We start from the raw sequence: 22,067 nt of genomic DNA, 5'->3' as shown, positions 1-22,067 counted from the left end.
GCTCTCTTTCTTTATGTGCGCTACATCTCTCCGTTCATTCCGCGCTGCTTGCTCTGACGAAGGTGCAACACGTTAGAGCAGATTTGAGAAAGCGCCTCGACGGCGCCTGCGGAAAAAACGCACGTGCACGCGAGGCCTCCTCCTCCTCCTCCCTGCGAGCTGCTCTGCTCTCCTCTCGGAGGAGCAGCTGTGAGGGAGGGGAGAGGCTTTTTCGCCGCCTGTGATGAAGATGGAAACTGTTGGTTGTGTGCTTTGGGCGACTTATCAATAATGGATCAAATTGGTAGGCAACATTAATTAGAGGAAAGATGAAGAGCTTGGGTTTTGGAGTTTGTGTACATGTGTGTGATCCCTCCTCTCAGAGGATCCTGCGCTCGTTCTCCAGTCTGCATTAATTGTTTGACACTTTTTAAAATGGAGTGTGACAACTAGGGCTGACCGATATGTGCCTTTCTGGGACGATACTGATTATCAGCAGACAATAAGACCCATAATTTGGGATGATATTTGCTGATTTTACAATTTTAATATTGTGATCTTAACCAGAGGCAACATATTGTAGATCTATCTATCTATCTATCTATCTATCTATCTATCTATCTATCTATCTATCTATCTATCTATCTGTCTGTCTGTCTGTCTGTCTGTCTAGGACTAGTTAATTATTTAACAGCATTTTTGCCAGGTTATTCTGTAATGACTTTTATTATCAATGCAAGAATGGATTTATATGTAGATCAGGAAGAACTAAGTCAAAGGGGGCAAGAGGGAAGATGAAGCGAAGCTAGAGCAAACTTTTAGAGAAAATTCTGCTTGTGTACAGCATTGCTGGGGCCAACAACAGTTGATTAATAAAGCAGAATGGCTTGTGCACAAACTGCGTCTCATTTAATAGCAGGGAACACTACAATGCATAAAGAGAATAAAGATGGGCCCAGAACAGATCCTTGTGTTACACCACATCTATCAATAGAGCCATGCGCATGAGTGACGGAGTGAAGTTATAAGTGAATTCTGAGGGTTCAACCAATCTTTAGTGCTGTTTGAGATACATTGAGACAGGCTAACAAAGCTTTGATTGGTTGTATTTACTTATTTCGACCGATCCAGTGAGGCTGGTGGCGGGACATTAAAGCAGAAGAGGTCCTGTCTGTGGCGGTTTACGTTAAAGCTTTGCATGCATCACATGTATGCTTTTTATTTCAAGAAGTTGAAATGGTGTTTCCGATTATCAGAAAAATGATAAATATTGGATCTGATTATCGGCTGGGCTGATAATCAGTTGACTCTTAATGAAAATGTCCTGCTGGTACAGGACTTCAAAGAGCAGTGTCACTTTAATGTCTCTGTACTCCTTAAAGTCAATTAGGAAAAGCTGAAAGAAAACTCATTTTTTCATGACTGGCCATCTGGACCCTGATGACTTCGAGTTCTCAGCAGGATTTTGCACGGCGAGCGACGTCTTGATCGAGTAGACTGATAGGTCTCCGCAGCGAAATTGCGAACGCTTTATTATTGGCTTAAAAGGTCTGATTGAATGTCTTTGATGCACTTGATAGAGGCCATTGACACAAAGTCTGTTCTTTTGCAGAGACTCAATTTCTCTCTTCTTTCATGGCGGATTATTCTTCTTGTTTTCAAGGCTTTTTATCTTCTCGTTTAATTTTGGAGCAAACTGAGAGCCGGCGATGACTATTTGTGTTGTGAATTATGCAGCAAGATAAATTTAATTAACCTAAAGGCGAGAGTTTCATCATATCGGAACATACATATTTAAATGGCTATGATTTGCATGACTAGGACGAATGGAGGTGGCCGAAAATGTGGCTGCGGTTCAGTTTATCCCCGAACCACCTTCGGATGGAAAACAAACCACAATAGGAGAAAGCATGAGCGATTGTTTTGGAGCCGCTCAGCCATTCCCTCTGTTTCAGTCCCATAACGCGCATTACAACGAGTACATTTAATTAGTGCTATCTCATCTCGAGCTTTTTTAATCTGTAGCTCCTGGCAAACATGAAGCTTAATGTGGTGGAAAATCGTGATTTTAGTGGAGATGAAATAATGATGCAAGTCTGTGGCTTAATCATGTTGACATATGCGATCTGTCCTCGCTCTCACTCGCATGTCTCTGTGTATGTCCTGCAGGCAGCTGTTCGTTTGAGGAGCACTACAGTAAGTGTGGGTACAGCGTGGCTCTGGGGACCAATGGCTTCGCCTGGGAGCAAGTCAACACCTGGGAGAGGCCTACTATGGATGCTGCCGTTCCCACAGGTGCGTACACGCTGGGAATTCTCGCTCTTCATGTTGGACTGCGCCACTTTTTGACCTTTTTTATCCATCACCATCTATTAGCAACCTTGATTCTTATGTCTGATTCACTTTTTACTGAAACCACAAGCTGCAAAACCCTCCACATTTGTGTATGTAGGCTTACACTTCACTATACAACCGCGTGCTTAAGATTTTGGCAGAAAAATAAAAAACTTACAATATAATATGTGTCATAACTTCTGGACAGAATGCATTTTATGGTTTATCTTCCCCCCCCCGTATGTCAAATTCAGCAAATAAGCAGTATTTGTGCATTAAATTGTGAAGTATGAAACAGAAGTATGTTCTCCGTAGAGGGTGTATTAACTTATTCACAACGTTTGTAGTCTCCAGCGTTTCCTCTGAAGAGAAGGGTGGTAATGGGGCCATTGCTGCAGTAATAGTCTGTATTCTTCTCTAGACTTTACAGTAGATGTTGGAACATTGCTGTGAGGATCTGACTGCATTCGAAAACCCGAACACATCTGTAGCAGCTGGACACCCAACAGTCCTTTTAGCACTTCATTGAGATAGAAACAGCCAATCACAGTAGACATCATTTAATAGCACTGTTATGAGACAGTTATGCTTTATTGAAATGATGAATGACTGTTTCAAATATTATATGAAAGTCATATAGTAGAGATGTGCAATATATAATTTTGTGGTACTTTGACATTTTCACAGTACATAATATGTCATGATATGTATTTTTTCAGACATCTGATCAGTTGGAACTGAGAAAAAAGAGCTAGTAATGCTATATTTGCAAATACAATTAACAACAGTCAAAACAATGTTACTTATTTAATGTTTCACACACTGCATTGCACCAAATCCACTTAAACAGGACAAATTTTGCTCTATATAATAAAACATGCAATTGGTCAGTATCTACAAGTACCGGCGATACACACAATATGTTGAGGAAAACATACTGTATTTTATTGTAAAATAATTCATCACGATAACAATATATATTGTCATATTGCCCCACCCTAATATCTTCTACTACTCAGACATACATATATATGCTTATTCACTCATCTCTTTAGCTCCTTTCACATCAGTCCTTTATTCTATTTTATTCATTGTATTTTTATTTTATTTGTCTCTTAATACTCTAAATACTTCTAAGTCTGTGTGCTTGTGTGGTCTGTTCAGTGTGTTGTACGTCATGTGTGAGTGAGTCACCAAGACTGATTCCTTGTATGTGTAACATACTTTGTGAAATGGTGTTTGTTTAAAGTTGTTAATACGATTACAAAGTTAGAGGAGGGACTGTGCATTTCCTTGTTTCTTACGATAATTTTCTGGTAATATGCTGCCCCCTATTTATTTGGAGTGTGGAGTAGGAATTCGTGAAGTATGAATTCATCTCACATATTACTACTTTAAGGTGACCCATTGCTGACACAGCTTGTACAGTCTCCATAGAAAAGAATAGGACACTCTGGAGCAGTTTAAGGTCTCCGTATTTAATACAATTAGATAGCTTTATAAGTTATAGCTAAATGGCCAATATTAACATTAATAGCTCTTTACTTACCAGTCTAGAAGAAAATTTGCGTGTTAAGCAACAAACTTTATCCCTTTACTCACCAAGAGCTCCAGCGTTGAAAAGCAGCACCAATGCTAACTCTTGTTAGACCTGGACCTGCTTCGAGCAGTGATGATGATGGTCACCTGCCAAGAACTTCAGCCATGGTTGCGTTTACTGTTCCTTTCTTTAGCTACCTGTCCTTAAACAGTCTAACCGTGGGCGGGGTCTGCAAGATGATTGACGAGGTTAGAATACGGCCTCAGGGCAGTGCTACTTGTTCATCCTCTCCTGTTGGACTGATGGCACACTTGACGCCACAGTGACTCACTATTGACAGGAGGGGCAAGGTTAGCTGGTTAGTTTGCTAACTTCTGTAGATATCTCCACAACACAAAACACCACATTCTGAACTAAAAATCGCTATCATTTTATTTGGATAGTCCATTTTAGATGCATTGTAGATACGTCTGCTTCCAAGTTACATTCAATGAAATATCTACTAAATTGACCACAACTTTTTTTTAACCTCCTTTTAATCCTAACCCTAACCTTTACCTCAACTCAAAACCTAAATCCAACCCTCACTCTGCTCCTAGCCCTCACCCTGGTGCAAATCCTAACCCCAGGCCCAGATGGTTATCTATAACACCTGTAGATCATCTATAGGGGACTATAGTGGACTATCCAAATAACGTGAGCCCTAAAATCTTACAAATCTTGCTCCTTTAAAGTAGCTGAATCCACTCAGTAAAGCATTCAGTGAGCTTTATTTGCATGACAAAATCGTAACGCAGTAAAAGTAAACTGATAGCGATTGCTGTCTGTCCTGGTCTCTTCCCGAGTTGGATCTTTTCTCAGTCTCATCAAGACTCCCTCGTTCTCTCCAGGCTGGTTATACTTAGAAGACTCTCTCTCTCATGCTGTGCTCAGTAGGCCAGCTCTCTCGAAGTTTGCTCCTCTGTGTAGCTCCGTTTTTGGTTCACAGTCAGACAAATGGCAATCAAGCCCGCTGTCACTCTCACTCAGCCGTCTCCTATAGCGCTCAACAGCTCTGCGCTGCGCCGCGCCCCTTAAAGCCAATAGAGTTGGCCTCCGAGCCCCATCTTCAGCTGCCAGCTATCTTAACCTCCCTCAAATGACTGACACTCTTCCCTGACACTTCGCTGCTGCAGGAGATTGCCTACGCACTCTGTGGTGAGGACGGGGGTGAATCCGGGCGCGTCCCAGTAAAGGTGCGATTCGAGGCGCAGGGCGCTGTAACGGGGCCATATGGGAACTCATATTTGTGTGATAGGTCTATAATCTGTGAGTTGAAGATGAGCCCTTGACCTTTCCCAGAAGGCAGGGCGGGTTCATGGTGTAATGGGATACGGGATACGAGGCCTTGTTGCAAAATTGAGGACATCAGCTGTCACAAAATGAAACCAGGCCAAAAAACATCAAAGTCTGTTTTTTTTTTTTTTTTTTTTTTAGGGGAGCAACAAGCAGACCGTGTCTGATAAAAATATGCGAGCGCTTATTAATAAATTAACAACAGGAAAGGCACCATCTGCCTGCGTGTTGAAGTCATCGCTATCTGATTGTCTAATCAAGGGTGGTTTGGATGGGGGGGCGAGGGGGGTTGTTAGTGGGCCACTCCTTCACTCCTGTGGAGACGCAGTGCCTGCAGACTGCCTCTCTGATTGAGTCTGTCTGGCTTTTAATACAGAGCTACTTGAATTAGATGCCAGAGACCTGATGGAGGAGGCTGGAGACAAAGGGAGAGATGTCAGAGAGACGTGAAAGAGAGAGCCTGTCTGAAAGGAGGAGGGATAAAGAGGAGGAAAAGATGGCTCAGCTGGGAAAGAGGGCTGTTAATATATTCTTGCATGACAGGTAATGTAGCCTGTCAAGCTCAGGTTCAGCACGGTCCATCCGACCTGTTTTGGAGAGAGAATGAAACAGCCCAAACATCGGAATGATTCATATTACATGTGTTTACTGAGCATTACTACAGGCAGCGCTGAGAACACAGTAATACAACTATTGATCTGGCACAGCTCGGTTTCAGAGCTCGACAGTGATGTCAGTGATCTAGTTTCATTGTGGAATGGAGGAGAGTCAACAGAGTTAATTTTTCCGTCTTTTTAATTTAGACTTGGTCTCAACAGCTAAATCTACTCTCAACTGTACAGTGAGTCTCTCTCTCCCTTCATTCCAGCTCCCGTTCTTTTCAGGAGCATCACTTTCAGCTCCTCAAAGAACCTGCAGACACGCCTCCAAAGCTCAGTCTGAGAAGCTGGTTGATGATTTTCTGAACTAATCAAACCCATTGAGTGGTGCTGAGGTCTGGACTCTGGGGCGGTCAGTCCATCGTTCAGCTTCTTTGTTTGATGTGTCCGTCCCCTTTTCTCAGTGAGGTTCTTCTTGATCAGCTACACGTCCTTTCAGACCCACAGCGCAGAGTGGTCCTCTCACAGTGGAAGGATGGACAGAAACACCTGTGGATGTTTTCAGATCTGAAGCAGCTTGATGTTCTCCTCTCTCTCAGAGATCAAAGCTTTCAGTGCTGTTTATCTGATGGGGGCAGTTTTGTGGTCGACCAGCTCTTCCAGGTGGTTGTTAGGAGACTCATTTTCTCTGTAGCTTTTAATCAGTTTTTGATCCCCAGTTTTGGAAACTTTTGCATCTTTTCCTTCGACTTTCTTCATCTCTATGCAAGTGGATTATCTTATCGAATCTAGTCACAAATATATCCTGTAAAATGAATAACTTGTGGCTGTTTTGATCGGAAATTATATTGTTGGGCTACAGTTTGTTGTGTGGTGACATTCAGGCAGGGAGTGGCATATATTATTGATCACTTTGATTGGGTTAGATTTAATAATCCTGAAATAAAAGATACACATAATGAAAGCTATCACTTTATCATCAGTGAACGTAGTTTTTGTCTCATTATTATTGACCAAAGTATAAAACTCTCTGTCAACTAGTGTTTATCGTCAGTAAGTTCACTGAAGACATTAACGCTGCCTTTCTTGATTGGATTCCCTCCAGAATGTAGCGCTGAAACCACAATCTTGGCTTGGAGATTTAGATCCTTGCTGGTCAGAAATTGCTGCACATATGGAAGAATATCGGAAAGGTTCAATCCTTCACGTTCCTTTCCAAATTGCTCACAAGCAGAAATATAAATCTCCAGCTTCCATTTTATTCCTCCATGCACCACAGGCCACATCCACCGGCACAATCCATTCTTCCCAGGCTCGTTCCTGGGTTAGCTGCACCGTGGAAAGCACCATTCCACCCTGCTCTGAATGGATGAATTGGATAAGCCATATGCAGGCTCACCGGCTCATTGTGCTTGGCAAAGAGACGGCACATGTCATCAGATACAAACCTCAGAGTTCACCCGAGTTTGAGGACAAACTGTGCAGTGTTAGTTTCTGAATGTGCGGGAAGGCGTCTCGTCCTGTGCGAAACGTTTTACTTTTAAATTTTCATTCACTGGAGTTCAGGGCTCAAGACATCAGTCAGGGTCAGATGGTGTGCCCTGTGGAGTTACAGCAGCCATCACCTATTACAGTCTCACAATAACACTGACCAGATCCTTCTGTACCACTGACTAGACATGGGCCTTACTGTGAGCTGCTGCAGTGCTACACACTTCATTGGACTTTTCAGCCATGCTGACTTGCTTTGAGCTCACAAAATGTTGGATTAGTTTGGAAATTTCATACTTATTTTGATCCGTCCCTGCATGCAAAAAAAAAATTTTCAATTTCCCTAAAAATTCTCTTGATTCATTAAAATGTAATCAAAATTCTGGTTAACTGGACTAATTTGTATATATTACCGAAAAATGAAATGTTAGATTTTCTCAAAAAATGTTGCATGAAGTGGGACCATGCAGCTACAATATATAGCTTTTAAAATGCTTAATATGGCTTAATATGGATCTACATAATTTTGTAGATCTAAGTCACTACAATGCTTCTGATCAGAATTACAGTTGAAAGTAGGTTAAATTGGTCAATTGGTCACTTGATTTGATTCTTTTTATTGTACTAAGTCCCCACCCATTTCATTAAATGAAATGTCTTATTTATCATGAGATAATGATACATTATCGATGCCAGTAATGTTTTTAACACCATTAACTTATTGCCCTAGTTTGACCCTTCCTCTTGTCCGTAGTACTGTATGTCTTTCTGATCTGTGATGGTAGCACTCTTGTTCAAATACAGCTTTTAAATGTCTTTAACTAAAGATAAATCAACAAGCAGCAAACTAACAAAAGCAGCAGCAACAGATTGGTGGAGGCATTATATATATATATATATATATATATATATATATATATGTGTGTGTGTGTGTGTGTGTGTGTGTATGTATGAAGTCACTCAGTGGTTGGAATATGCAGATACAGTTGCTCTCACTGGATGTTTCACTGGATATTGAGGTTCTGCATTCACACGATTAATATAATGTTACTTTATTATTGAAAATAAAAAATACATTCTAATGAGGCTTATTTTGTCCACTATAAAGCGACAGCACCATGAACTGCTTTTAAAATGACTTACTGTATCTTCCTGTATACCAAAAAATGGTTATATATAGAACTGTGACAGATGGTTCTGTGTAGAGCTCTTTTTGCCAAGAATGCTGGGTCAAATTTGACCAAAATGAGATGAATGCGATTCATCCTATTCACACAAAATAATACAGCGAATTGTGATCAACTTCACAGAAACAAGTTAGAAATCCAGTGTACCCTCTTTAAAAAGGTATAGAACCATGAACACCCAAAGAACCCTTTGCTTGATTGAACAGTTCATGGCATCATGAAAAGGTTCTTCAAGTTGATGGAGAATGTACATAAATGTGCCTTAGAAGGTTCTATATAGAAAAGCGTTCTGTACAGCACCCAAAAGAGTTTTTCTATTGTTACAAGCTTAACATCATAACAATAGAAGAACCCTTTTGGGTGCTGTATAGAACCCTTTTCAAAAAGGCTTTACATAGGACCATCTACAGCACATCCTCCATCAATGTCTGTCTGGCTGCTGCAGTGGACCATCCTTTTTATGAATGTATGGCAATCGCTCTTTTACCTTGAACTGCTCCTGATATATAAGCCAAAACTGGGACACTCAGACCATAACACGTAATAACTGCATTGTTAATTGTGATTAATCATATTATTTTGAGTAATTAATTGCGATTAACCACACAAAATGAAGCAATTATTTATGATTAGTCTTTTAAATCATCATCACAGCCCCTGTTTTTGTGCATCATTCAGGTGCAGTTTGAGGTAAACAAGCAGACAGCGAGTCTAACTACTTCAGCACAGGCATATTTAAGGGAAAAGGTTGATGAGCCAGAGCGTTCCTCACACATCACACTCGCCTGTGGATTTCCATAAAGCCTGGAAATGACAAGCGGCGCTGAGCAGCTTTATCAGACATAAGCCGTTTCCCATGCGTGCCGCTTCAGAAGTGAAACTCAACACTCCGCTAAGGCGTCCTTAGGCCCAGAAGTATTTTTAGACTGTGGGAGTTGGATTCAGGGTCATCAGTGGAGGCTTTGAAGGGAAAAAAGCTCCTGTCTTCGTAAACCTGCCATGTGATAAAGGTAGACTCCACGCGTTTGACTCGGATGCTGAAATCTGCGCTCATGAAAGCAGGTTTGTTTGCGAACCTGCGACTGCTTTGCTTACGCTGTCTTTGAAGAAAACAAAGAAGCTTGACCTAAATTTTCCTGTTCCTCTTTCTGTCCTCTCCTACGCCCCGTTTTCAGATTTCCTTTCAAGAAGTTTGTCCCAAATTCACTCTGCCAGCACCTCCTTTTGGCTGGATGGGGCTCTTAGAGCCAATCGTTCACTGGCGAGACACAAAAGGCACCCAGAATCTATCATTTTGACATGATGCATTTAGATATTTACTGCTCGACCGTACCCCGAAAATCGAAGGTCTCTCTCTGCACTTAGCCGTTTGGGGAATGGTAATGGAGTTCGGAATTATAGGCTGTCAGGGCAGAATTGCATTAATGCCGGCCGCTGGGTGGTTGCCGGTGCCTGATGAGGGTAAAGGGGTTAACTAGCCTGTCTCCTTATTTTTGTTCTTGGTGATGATTTGAGTGCTCTTGTGGACGGCGCTGCTTGATTGCATGCCTGATTTTTTTCGCTCCCGGAGCAGAGTGCCGGGTGGGCGCGAGGCCGGCAATTGATGAAAAATTGACAGGGAAGAAAGCAAGAATGTCTGAGTGACCGCACACAAGTATACACACACAAACAAACTCCAGAGAAAGCTAACCTCAGAGGGAAACATGATCAATTCCCCAGCGATCAATCACTGAATCGATGTTAAAGACTTTTTGAGTAAGAGTTCACAAAGTTTCCAAACGTACTGCTCACTCCACAGTCCTTACTCTCCGTTTACAGAAGCTAAGCTGCAAGAACAGCCCGTTTTGACTTTTACACACATCCACCTGTTTAACAGTTTAGCCCCGCCCACTCACACTGAAGTGACATCATGAGTTCATTTACATATCAGTCTTAAAGGTGGAGTAATAATGTTCTAATTTAATGCTGACTTTTAATCCCCTTTTTGATGCCTTAGTTACTGAAGTAAATCTAGTTAACATAATTTAAATAGTCCTGCAGACTAAAGTGCTCTTTTGCCCAAAAAGCTTCCAAGCATTCCTAGCAGTTGGGTTGGATTTCTACTCATTAACTCCCAATTCTTCAGCGGTGGATGAAGTACAAACCAGGTACTCAAGTTAAAGTAGATACCCAAGGTAAAATATTCCTCCAGTAAAAGTAGAAGTTCCTCCATTTAGACCTCCACTTGAGTAAAAGTACTAAAGTATTTACCTTCAAATGTACTTAAGTATAAAGTAAAAGTACTAAAAGAGTAATTCTGGCTCTGATGTCCTGTTATCATTTTTATAACCAGACTGGCTTCATGAACTCATTTCAGGTGAAAGTCCTCCAGCGTCTCTCTTGGTAAACCAGTCTTTTAATAGAACGTCATTAATTAGTGACGCTGACGTCTATTAAAATGATCAGAAGCACAAAACACTGAAGGTAAACAGTTTCCATCAGGGAGAAACGAGTGGCTCTGAAATCACTTTTTACACACAAGCAAAGTTTCAGTTTCAGATTTATTTACAACTTAGTTCCAAGTTTAAGTTGAATAAAAACTGGCTTTAAACTCAGGATCACAGATGAGCTCCTTTACTATGTTGATCTGTAGCCTCTGTTCATAACCATAAACCAGCCCAAACTCATTTACTATAAAATGAAATGGTGTTTGTAGAAATTCAGAAAAAGATGCGTCCAGAACCATCTGAACAGTACAGCTAAGAGCAAAAAACAAAAGGATATTCTCGAAAATGGGAGGCTAATCCATTTTTTTCATTACTCTACGACGAGACTGTTAAGAAGATATGTAGCCATAAATGTAATACTGTATGTGTAGCAGAAGCAGTTTTAATGTGTATGAATTTAATAAGAATAGTACATTTGCTCCTGAGTAGCGTAACCGTCTAAGCGCTGGCCGTGTCGCGCGTTCGATCCCTGGTGATGCTGCAGCCGTCCGCAGCCGGGAGTCCAAGAGAGCACAATGGGCCTTGCTCTCTCTGGGTGGGTAGGACGGCCCCTCCTTCTCCCCCCATCACTCAGCGTGATACTTGTCAGTGCAGGCGTCTGACGTAACAGGTCTGGCAGTTGGTGTTTTCCTCCGAGCGCGTTCGGCTGTCCCGTGACGTCGCGTGAGCGGCAGTTCGTAAAGAAGCAGTGGCTGGTTTCACAGGTCTCCGAGGAAGTCTGAGCTGCCTTCACCCTCCTAGCGTTGGTAGTATCATGTGATTGAGGGAGTCCTAAGTAGCGGGTGGAATTGGAAACGACTAAATTGGGGAGAGAATTGGGTAAAAATAGTACATTTAGTGTTAAAGTAATTAGTACTGTACATTATGTCTTGTAAATGTTTGTGGTGAAATGATCTGTGATGCCATCACTATAACTGTCACTGTGTTGTGTGTATTGTGAGACGGTGAGTAGAAATGACGAGCTCTGCTCATAAAAACAATCTAAAGTGAAAAATTGCTAGAAAAAAGTTTGTGAAATAGATTGTCATTATTATGACATCTTATGATTTATTTAGTGTATTGATGTTAGTGACACAGAGTAGTTAGTGGTAAACACACTGTTTTACTGTGGTACAGCGAGACGGAGCCGAGAGCTGTGCCTTTCAATGACCCCAACGTTTTATTCTTATGTTTGTCAGCTAATAAACTCGGCGCTGCACCTGAACCCAAAGCTTGTGTGAAGAATCTATACGTGGTCACGGACCGATACAGAGGGGTTACATACGAAACAGTCGTTTTAAACGAATGGCGCTGCTTCAGACCTGATACCAGTGCACTGCACACAGCAATGCGCAGTTAAATGAGAGGTTAACCTGACTAGGCTGAGTCAAGGCGACCTAATGAAAACCAGAACATGACAAAATAAAAACTCTTCATAATGCTCAGGCTGTCTGAGTTAACCCCTTAAATGACCCAAAGCTTTATTACACATTCTGTAACCTAAGAACAGCTCAGATAGTTTGCACTGAAGTCGCTGTAGTTACTGAACAATATGTGTTAGTATGTAATAAGCCTGGGATTTTAGGGGTTATGGGTTAGCCTGGTGCCAGTTGGTGAATACCAGCCTAAAGTAGTTTCTAAAGCAGAGTCTGGTGACGGTCACACGTTGCAGTGAGTGGATGGAAACGGCTGACCAGTGAGGAAACCATCAAATCACAATAATCATGTAATTATATATGAACACAGTCACAAAACCAGTAGACTTGAAAGTAAACAGACAGTCATAGACAAGAAAACTGGGGAAAGCTGGGAGCGAACAAAGACGAAACCAAGGCAGAAACTACACTAGGCTGTGTTTTACTATCTTAACTGGTAGAAACAGCTAACCGCTACTGTAGACTAAGCTCTGTAGTTACAGATAATATAAAAAATAGGAATTAATATGTAATAAACCAGAGATGTTAGGGGTTAACCTGAAAAATGTGGCTACAACTTGAATATAAAGTTATTTAAGCTTGAACCTGATCACCCAATTGAACTTGTTTACCCAATTGAACCTGTTCACCCATTTTCATCAGTAATTCTACAAGCCTATTTTGAATTACAGTCAACCAGTTTACGTTTTGCTGTGAATGTGCTCTAATTTAGAAAGTGTGACAACCCAAAGTCAGAAAAATGGTCACCTGATGTTGATTTGACTCTCACATTGACAAAAGGCAGCCTTTATGACAAACTACGCCTATTGGAATAAGCCTTTGCATTTTTTATATAGGTATCATGTAGCCTTATGAACAGTTCCATAGAGTAATGCATCGTTGTCACTTTGCCATCCAGGTCACCTGCAAGTAATGTGTCGGTTGTGCAAAGACTCCAAAATAAGCTGTGCGAATATTCCATCTTTTCACTCGTTCCAGTCTTTTTGCTGGCGGTACCTCAAAGTAGGGTTAGAGTCAAGCGTACTGACGGCGCATTGTGTGCCGTTCACTTCGGCGAGCACATCATTTAATAAGGGCTTATCATTTAGGAGTAAAGCCTGAATATATTAAAGCGAGCGAGGAGAGGAGGACGGAAAGGTAAAGTGGCGTGATCCAACCCTTTTAAGAGATAAGTATGTGATAGAGGCTTGTCCTTTTGACTGACACTAATTCCCCCAGCACGGCTTCACTTCACACATCCCTCTCACGTCACGGCCGTATGACAGGCCGGCGGACCTTTGGGAGGGAACATCAAGAACAGCCATAAAGCACTCCACACTGTCCACCCCCGCGCGGCACAGCCGGGATGAGAAGCGCTTAGCGGTGCCCGGCGGGACTTGGGTCCGAACGGGTGTCCTTCAGAACGCAGCTGACCGTGTTCTCATTGGGCAGGAACAATCAAGCGTGTAATTGGTAGAGAATCATAACCAGGAGCTTATGGGTCTCAGTGCATATGTCCCAACGTTTCATCCAAAATGAAAATGATCTTCAGTGAAAAGGCTCTTTTTACAAAAAACAGAAGTAAAATAAATTAAACTCATTGAAATTCGAGGATGAGTCCAGAACTGTTGGAGAACCAAACGCAGAACAATACAGGAGTCCAGGCTAAATAAAGGATATAAATGCAGCTATCAGGGTACACCAGCTAACGCCTACAGAAAGATAAATCAATGGATCGGTGGAACTAACTAGAACCAAAACACTAGATAAGCCATGTTAGCTGGAGATGTTGAAACAGCTCACTAACACTAAGCTACCTGGTAAAAAGCTAAAAATGCACACAGACCAGCAGGGGGTGCTGGGTCATCAGGGGGCGCCGGGTTGTCAGGGTCCGCAGCACCATGGTAGACGTTTTACACAAACACCGAAGAACATCTCCTCCCGCTGAGCTCTCGCTCTCTCAGATACCGACAGCTTTAGAGGGAGAAATGAAAACTGTTCCTCTGAAAGCGGCTGAAGCAGCAACTTTACACCACAAACTGCAGGTTAACGTTGGTCAGCAGAGCTGAAATGCTGAGGTTCTTTTCCTCCATATGACAAAGTTTATTCCTTTATTAATTACAAACCGTTGAAACTGCGAGGCTGTTTTATCTTCAAGCCTGAACACTTGAGTGAGCTGTACATGCTCTACTCACCATTGTTGCTTTAGCTAAAGCAGCTTCACCTGCGATGAGAACGTCCAGCAGAAAAAATGTAGAAACGTGAAAAGGCCTATTGTGAAAACAATTAAGTAATTTACTTGTTTATTGGCTGTTGCTGCATCTCTCCATACAGAAATCTGATTATATGGCCATGTATGCACATTGAGGCAGTCATGGGCTGGAGGTGAGGGAACCAGCCTCATGACCGGAAGGTCGCTGGTTCGATCCCCAGAGCCGACAGTGCATGACTGAGGTGTCCTTGAGCAAGACACCTAACCCCCAACTGCTCCCCGGGCGCTGCGGATTAGTCTGCCCACCGCTCCGGTCAAGTGTGCTCACTGCCCCCTAGTGTGTGTGTGTATTCACTAGTGTGTATGTGGTGTTTCACTTCACAGATGGGTTAAATGTGGAGGTGAAATTTCCCCGCTGTGGGATCTTAATGGAATCTTAATCTTATCTATGTGGGGTGTAGCACCAAAATTTGTGCCCTAGGCACAGTAATGTTCCCATCCTCCCTCATCCCCTACCCAAAGACAATAAAGTAAAGGGAATGTACACTGTTAGAAATAAAGGTACTATGCAGGTACAAATATTCATTCATCAAGGTACTAACAGTGTAAATGTTCCCTCAAAGCTCCAGCAGTGGGTTTAACATCTGATTGTGAAGCTTAAATCAGCTTCTCCAGGTGAAAAGTTGGTATTTGTAGCTTTTCATAACCAAATGTTTTAAAACAGAGCAGTAGAATAAAAGCCTGGAGGTGAGGTGCGGTGTGTGGAGTCACTACAGCTTAGAACAGATCATTTCAGTGGATGATGGTTTAGTTATGTTCCCTGACTAAAGGGACTGAGATGGAGCCTTGAGGGTCCCACCCCAGTGATGAGACCCAGTGACAGTGTCGTACCTTTTTTTCTGAGAGTGTACTGTATTTATTATGTTGTATTTCTATATGAAGTTGGTAAGTTTACATTGAAAGGTGAAACAGATGACAATCAAGGGGGAAAATGTGCTTTGAATCATCAATCAAGCTGAACTTTAATGCTCACTAAAACATAAAACTCAGTCATGATGACGACAAAAACGAGTAAAATTCTACGAGGACATGCTGTGACACAAAAATAACATTGTTTTTTGAAAAGAACGAATGAACAATTAGAAAAATAACAAACAGAGTTAACAAGCAGAAACCAACAAAACTGCTAAGAATGCTGGGAAGCTTTTTAGGCAAAGAGAGTACTTAAGTAAGTAGGGCTCTATGTAAGAAGTATTAAGCGATGCTACATTTACATTTGTACGTTTAACAGATGAGTAATCTCCAAAAATGAACCCCGTAATCTCTTCATACATACTAAGGCTTATTATTCAGTAACTACAGGGGCTTCAATGCAAACTGCCGTCATCTTGGTTCGATTCAAATTTTTAGTTCAGTTACAGAAACGGGCTTTTCCTCTTGCTTTTACAGAAAAGACCGAGTTCAAGTCAGGGGAAAAAACGCCTTTAGAACATGAGGAGGAACCACTGAAAGGGAACCAAGAAAGCTCTGAGCTGCATCAGTGCAATTAAGATACAAGCTGGTACAAACGGAATTCTGATAAAAGTAGTACAAGTGAGATTAAACAGCTGCGCTGGGATCAGACGGAGACGGATCTGTGAGATAAGCTAACGAGAGCCACGTTAGAAGCCTTTCAGAGACCGTCAGAAGTAGATCTGGACTGGGTTGCGGCAGTTTTGCGTAAGCTTGAGCTTAAGCTTGGGGGCAGTCATGGGCTGGAGAATAGGGAACCAGCCTCGTGACCGGAAAGTCGCCGGTTTGATCCCCGGAGCCGACAGCACGTGACTGAGGTGTCCTTGAGCAAGACATCTAACCCCAAATTGCTCCCCGGGCGCTGCGAATCGGGCTGCCCACCGCTCCGGGCAAGTGTTCTTGCTACCCCTTAGTGTGTGTGTGTGTGTGCTCACTAGTGTGTATGTGGTGTTTCACTTCACAGATGGGTTAAATGCAGAGGTGAAATTTCCCCATTGTGGGACTAATAAGGGTCACTTAATCTTAAATTTGAGCGTAAAGTCCTCAGTTTACACTAATTAGTTTCACATTGTCCTTTTACTAAATTTGGTTGCACTGCAAATGCTCAAGTGATGTCTTAACTAGCAGTGTTGGGGTTTACTGAACTACATCTAATTCGTCTAGTAGCCATTTTTTTGTGTAGTTATGACTGAACACTGCAGAAAATGGTATCTTATCAGGTGAAATGGTCTTAATTCTAGTCAATATGTCTAATATTTCCTATTTTGAGATGGTTGTGCACTTATTCTAAGATTAGTCATGCTATTTCTAGATATTGTGTGCTTGTTTGAGGTAGTTTTTTTCCAGTAAAATGATCTAACTGTACTAGCAGATAGATTTGCTGATTTCAAGCACAAACAAGCTAAATTATCTGCCAACATAGTGAGAGAATTTTACTTAATAAAATCCCTTAAATTAAGGTTACAGCAGTCTCAACAGGAGACATTTTAGATGTATTGCCTAGATTTATGATAATTATATTTAACACTGCAGTTTCTGTAGTAAGATATTCAGCTTCCTAGCTTACAAGCTAATGGGGAAAAAGAGGGAAGCAGAAAAACAGAATAAATCTCTGCATGATTGAGGTTTTGTTTCTCAAAAGGATTTATAATCCAGGCTTACTCTGCAGAGTCTTTTTGTAGACTTTATTAAATAAGCCCAAAATGACCAAAGTTGTTAACTTTGTTTCTGACAACTGACAACTTGTTTCGAATCTGTCATTGAAACAGAGAATGCTTTCCTGATTTGTCAACCAATCAGAGGCTGTGTTCCTGACTTCTTGACCAATTAGAGGCTGTGTTCCTGACTTCTTGACCAATCAGAGACTGTTTTTCTGTCTTATTGACCAATCAGAGGCTGTGTTCCTGACTTCTTGACCAATCAGATGCTGTGTTCCTGACTTCTTGACCAATAAGATGCTGTGTTCCTGACTTCTTGACCAATCAGATGCTGTGTTCCTGACTTCTTGACCAATAAGATGCTGTGTTCCTGACTTCTTGACCAATTTGAGGCTGTTTTTCTGTCTTATTGAACAGTCAGAGGCTGTGTTCCTGACTTCTTGAACAATTAGAGGCTGTGTTGCTGACTTCTCGACCAATCAGAGGCTGTGTTGCTGACTTCTTGACCAATCAGAGGCTGTGTTCCTGACTTCTCTACCAATCAAAAACTGTGTTCCTGATTTATCGGCCAATCAGAAGCTGTGTTCCTGACTTGTCGAGGAACAGTGCTTCCTTCCTGGGCAAAATAAGTGAATCTCTAGAATGCAGCAGTATTTATTCTTTTATGTACAACATCCTTTGATGTTGCATATCGTATAATCGACCTGAGAGGGTTAAACCGTAAAATCTCACTCCAGAGACGACTGCGGCACCACTGTGTGAGGAGAGAAGCATTTTTACAGAAGATTTAGATGTTTTTCCTTTTTTGGCCCTTTAATTCTGAGACAAAAGGACAAAGAAAGAGAGAGAGGGGAAAACAGAGCCAGCGAGCTCGGTGTTTAATGAGCTGAGTGTGTAATAGAGTGAGAGTAGCAGTGAAGTCAGGAGAGACGTAGGAGAACAAAAGAGGTGATAGACGGAGAAATAGTGTGAGAGAGAGAGCATGCCTGATGGAGAGGTGGAGGGAGTGAGGAGAGAGGGTGGTAATGGATTTAGCGGCACATCGCGGCACACGCCAGGCTTGTTTACTGACTTCCAGGCTTCTCTAAAGCAAAGCCGCTCGTCTGGAAGAGACCGCCCGCATCTCCCACCGTGAGCTCGCTTCTCAGCTGCCTGACTCACCCAGGAAATCTCTAACTGCCCCTCCCTCTCTCTCTCTCTCTCTCTCTCTCTCTCTCTCTCTCTCTCTCTCTCTGTCTCTCTCTCTCATCCTCTCTCTCTCTCTCTCTCTCTCTCTCTCATCCTCTCTCTCTCTCTCTCTCTCTCTCTCACTCTCTCTCTCTTGCTCGCTCTCTTTCTCTCTCTCTTCTCACCCTGAAGTCATCACACCTTCTGCTGACACGCTATTTTCATTAAGCCTCGATCTGTCCCTGCAATGGCTCCCAGACAGCACACAGACGCAGACGGAACAGCAGGAACCCTGAGTGACTCTTTCATTCATTCGTTTGTTTGTTCAGTAACACTGTATTTGAAGGAATATGGGTTAAATGCTGTTTTCGCACCTGATCTGTTTGCTAAATCTTAATTTATATATATATATATATATATATATATATATATATATATAAATTGTTGTCCAAAGAAAACCATGTATCTCCATTTCAACACATCTGTCCTTTACATTCTGTGAAAGTTTCATGATGAATTGAGCAACAGAAACGCTCCAAAATCACTTGGAATAAAATTTCTTTATATTAACATTCGTTGAAAGGTAAGAGTGTTTTTGCCTTCTCCTTTCTCTTTGGACAGTGACAATAGATTCTACAAGGGTTAGGAGTGTTTATGGGAATTTTTGACCGTTCTTCCAGAAGCGCATTTGTGAGGTCAGACACTGATGTTGGATGAGAAGGCCTGGCTCACAGTCTCCACTCTAATTCATCCCAAAGGTGTTCTGTTGGGTTGAGGTCAGGACTCTGTGCAGGCCAGTCAAGTTCTTCCACACCAAACTTGGTGCTGAAGCATTAAGAGTTCCTTTCATTGGAACTAAGGGGCTGAGCCCACTTCCTGAAAAACAACGCGCTTGGTGATGTAAGGCTTGGATTCCATGAAGCTCTCTACGCTGTTCTTGAGCTGATCTGAAGGCCACATGAAGTTTGGAGGTCAGTAGCAATGCAGAAAGTTGGTGACCTCTTCGTACTATGCACCTCAGCATCCGCTGACCCTGCTCTGTCAATTTAGGTGGCCGACCACTTCGTTGCCGAGTTGCTGTCATTCCCAATCACTTCCACTTTGTTATAATCTCACTGATAGTTGATTGCGGTTGCAATGTTTAGTAGTGAGGAAATTTCACGACTGGACTTCTTGTACAGGTGTTGCACGACTTGTTACGGCGTTCAATCACAGCATCATGCTGGAATTCACTGAGCTCCTGAGAGCGACCCATTCTTTCACTGCTGTCTGTAGAAGCAGTCTGCAGGCCTAGGGGCTCGGCTTTATACACCTGTGGCCATGGAAGTGATTGGAACACCTGAATTCAGTGATTTGGATGGGTGACTGAAAACGTCTGGAAATATAGTGTCTCTCCGCGCATGTTCTCCCCGTGTCTGCGTGGGTTTCCTCCGGGTTCTCCGCTTTCCTCCCACAGGAAACATGCAGTCAGGCCAATTGGACATGCTAAATTGCCCCTAGGTGTGAGTGACTGTCTGTCTGCCCTGCGATGGGCTGGTGACCTGTCCAGGATGTATCCTTCTAACCGCTGGGATAGGCTCCAGCATCCCCCCGCGACCCTGACGGAGAAGTGGCTTTGAAAATGGATGGATGGATGGCTGGATGGATGATCACTCTTAATAAAGACGGCTTTTTAAGGGTTCTTTACTAAAGACTGTGGTTCTGTTTAATACCATGGACACTCATAAAAACACATTTGCATGGTTAAAGGGTTACATTGTGAAATGGCTCTTCAGATTGGCAGAGAATGTGTTGTATATGGTTCTATTTTGAAAATGGTTCTATACAGCACCAAAAAGGGTTCTTCTGTTGTTACAAGCTTGAAATCATAACAATAGAAGAACCCTTTTGGTGCTATACAGAACCATATACATCACATTCTCTATCAATCTGAAGAAGCATTTCACCATGCAGAAAACCCTTTAAGCATGCTCAGGGTTCTTTGAGTTTTCGTGGTTCTATGTAGAACCATTCTCTTTACTAAAGAAGCCTTAAAGAAGCACCTTTTAAAAGTGTTTACAGTCACACTCAAAGCAAAAAAGGAAGTAAATATCCCTCACTATCCGCTTCTTTTTGATTGATTTGTCAGTTTGAATGTAAACAAACAGGTCAATGATACAATATATTCCGCAATCCTGTGCCAAAATGAAAGTCAGTGCTTTGCTATTTTTCTTCCTTTTGATGTTTTGTTTTGCTTTTATTTATGTACAGCACGTTGAATTGCCTTTGTATATGAAATGTGCTGTATAAATAAACTTGCCTTGCCTATTATTCATTTTATTTCTCATCCGCCGTTATTATTAGTTCTTGCTGCCAGAACGATATGAGGGTTGGTGAGGAGTCAGATGTTCACACAGGCATATTATGTAGACAGTACTGAGCTGACGAGCTGCTAGAATTGTTGAATTCCCTCATTTAGTGTGTCCCATTGGAAAAATGTGTTCCCACCAGCAGCAAACTGAACCAGGAACCAGGCGTCGCCATGACTACAACACAGATATAGACATTTTATTTACCGTCCAGAACCACCAGAGAACCTACACAAGTCTTCTGAGTTTATATGGAATGTTGATGATGGAAAATAGTGGAAAATCTGGAATAATGAGTTTTCTTTGGGGACTATTTTGCCGCACAGCGCCCTGCATGTCTCCCTCCACCATGAATGGAGTTGAAGTTCTCTAAACTCTCATAAAACAGCATCTCAGTCATCAGGCAGTGAATTCAGAACCATTTCATGTAGGAACTTTCTGTGAGGAGCTTTTAGAGGGGAACGTCTGGTTCCTATCACCACCACTGTGAACAGCTCTGACTCGGTCAGTTTATCTAGAACAGAGTTTCACAGCAAACCGCTCTGAACCGCTCTGTTTACATCTTAACCACTTAATTATGCAGAAAATGTAAAACATTTGTGTAATTCTCCTTAACTTCACACTGCTTTAACACTGACAATGTCATTGTTAATTTGAATTATGCTCAATAATTTGCATAATGAGGTCTTAACAGAGTGTTTATTGTGCATTATTTGAACTACTAATGCAATAATCAGTGATGTACAGGTCATGAGGAATAAATGTTAATAGAGAAGGAATAAACCATTTAGAAACGTCTCAGTATTCTTGGTTGGTTTGCCATGTGATAGTGTGGATCTTCTTGTGAACTGTTTGAATTAGGGTTGTTTATTTACTGTGAAAGTTTTTCATGTGTTGCAGTTTCTCAGTTCGGAATCTTTCAGAGTAACAGCAAACGTGACGCTGAGAGAACTTACACGTTCTCCGAGTGTGAACAAAGAGAGAACGTCTGTGCACATTTTTCCCAAAAAAGCCGAAATCTTTTGTACAAGGTTGCAGCTGTAAACAATGGGCTCTCTATCCCGCCAGTCCTCCGTCCCTCTTCCTGCTGAGGCCTCGTATCCCGTCTTTTGTTCATTCCTTTTTGGAGGACACTATTTACTGATCATTTCGGTGCTGCTAACAAAAGACCTTGTAATGTCCATTACGTATGGCAGGCGAAGGGTTCTGTTGCGTGCTTACCTTGAGGAGCATGTGAGTGAGTGAGAGATCCTATTATTTCTTTTTCTCTGTCCAGGAACGGCTCGTTCCCTTCATCTCCTCCCGAGCTGGATGCTAAAATGGATA

The 22,067-nt window shown here is 42.0% G+C and overlaps 1 protein-coding gene across 14 annotated transcripts in view; it reads left to right on the top strand.

The window, feature by feature from the left end:
• ptprt (protein tyrosine phosphatase receptor type T) overlaps positions 1-22,067 on the top strand; it is a 475,774-nt gene that overhangs the window by 67,612 nt on the left and 386,095 nt on the right. For all 14 annotated transcript variants that reach the window (XM_017723239.2, XM_017723236.2, XM_017723234.2 and 11 more), the window contains exon 2: positions 2,149-2,274. In XM_017723239.2, coding sequence (XP_017578728.1) covers positions 2,149-2,274 — 126 coding nt within the window. The remainder of the gene's footprint in view (positions 1-2,148; positions 2,275-22,067) is intronic.

Source organism: Pygocentrus nattereri, chromosome 26 (assembly GCF_015220715.1).
Source record: "Pygocentrus nattereri isolate fPygNat1 chromosome 26, fPygNat1.pri, whole genome shotgun sequence".
NCBI classification, from domain to species: domain Eukaryota; kingdom Metazoa; phylum Chordata; class Actinopteri; order Characiformes; family Serrasalmidae; genus Pygocentrus; species Pygocentrus nattereri.
This window is presented reverse-complemented; position numbering and strand designations above follow the sequence as displayed.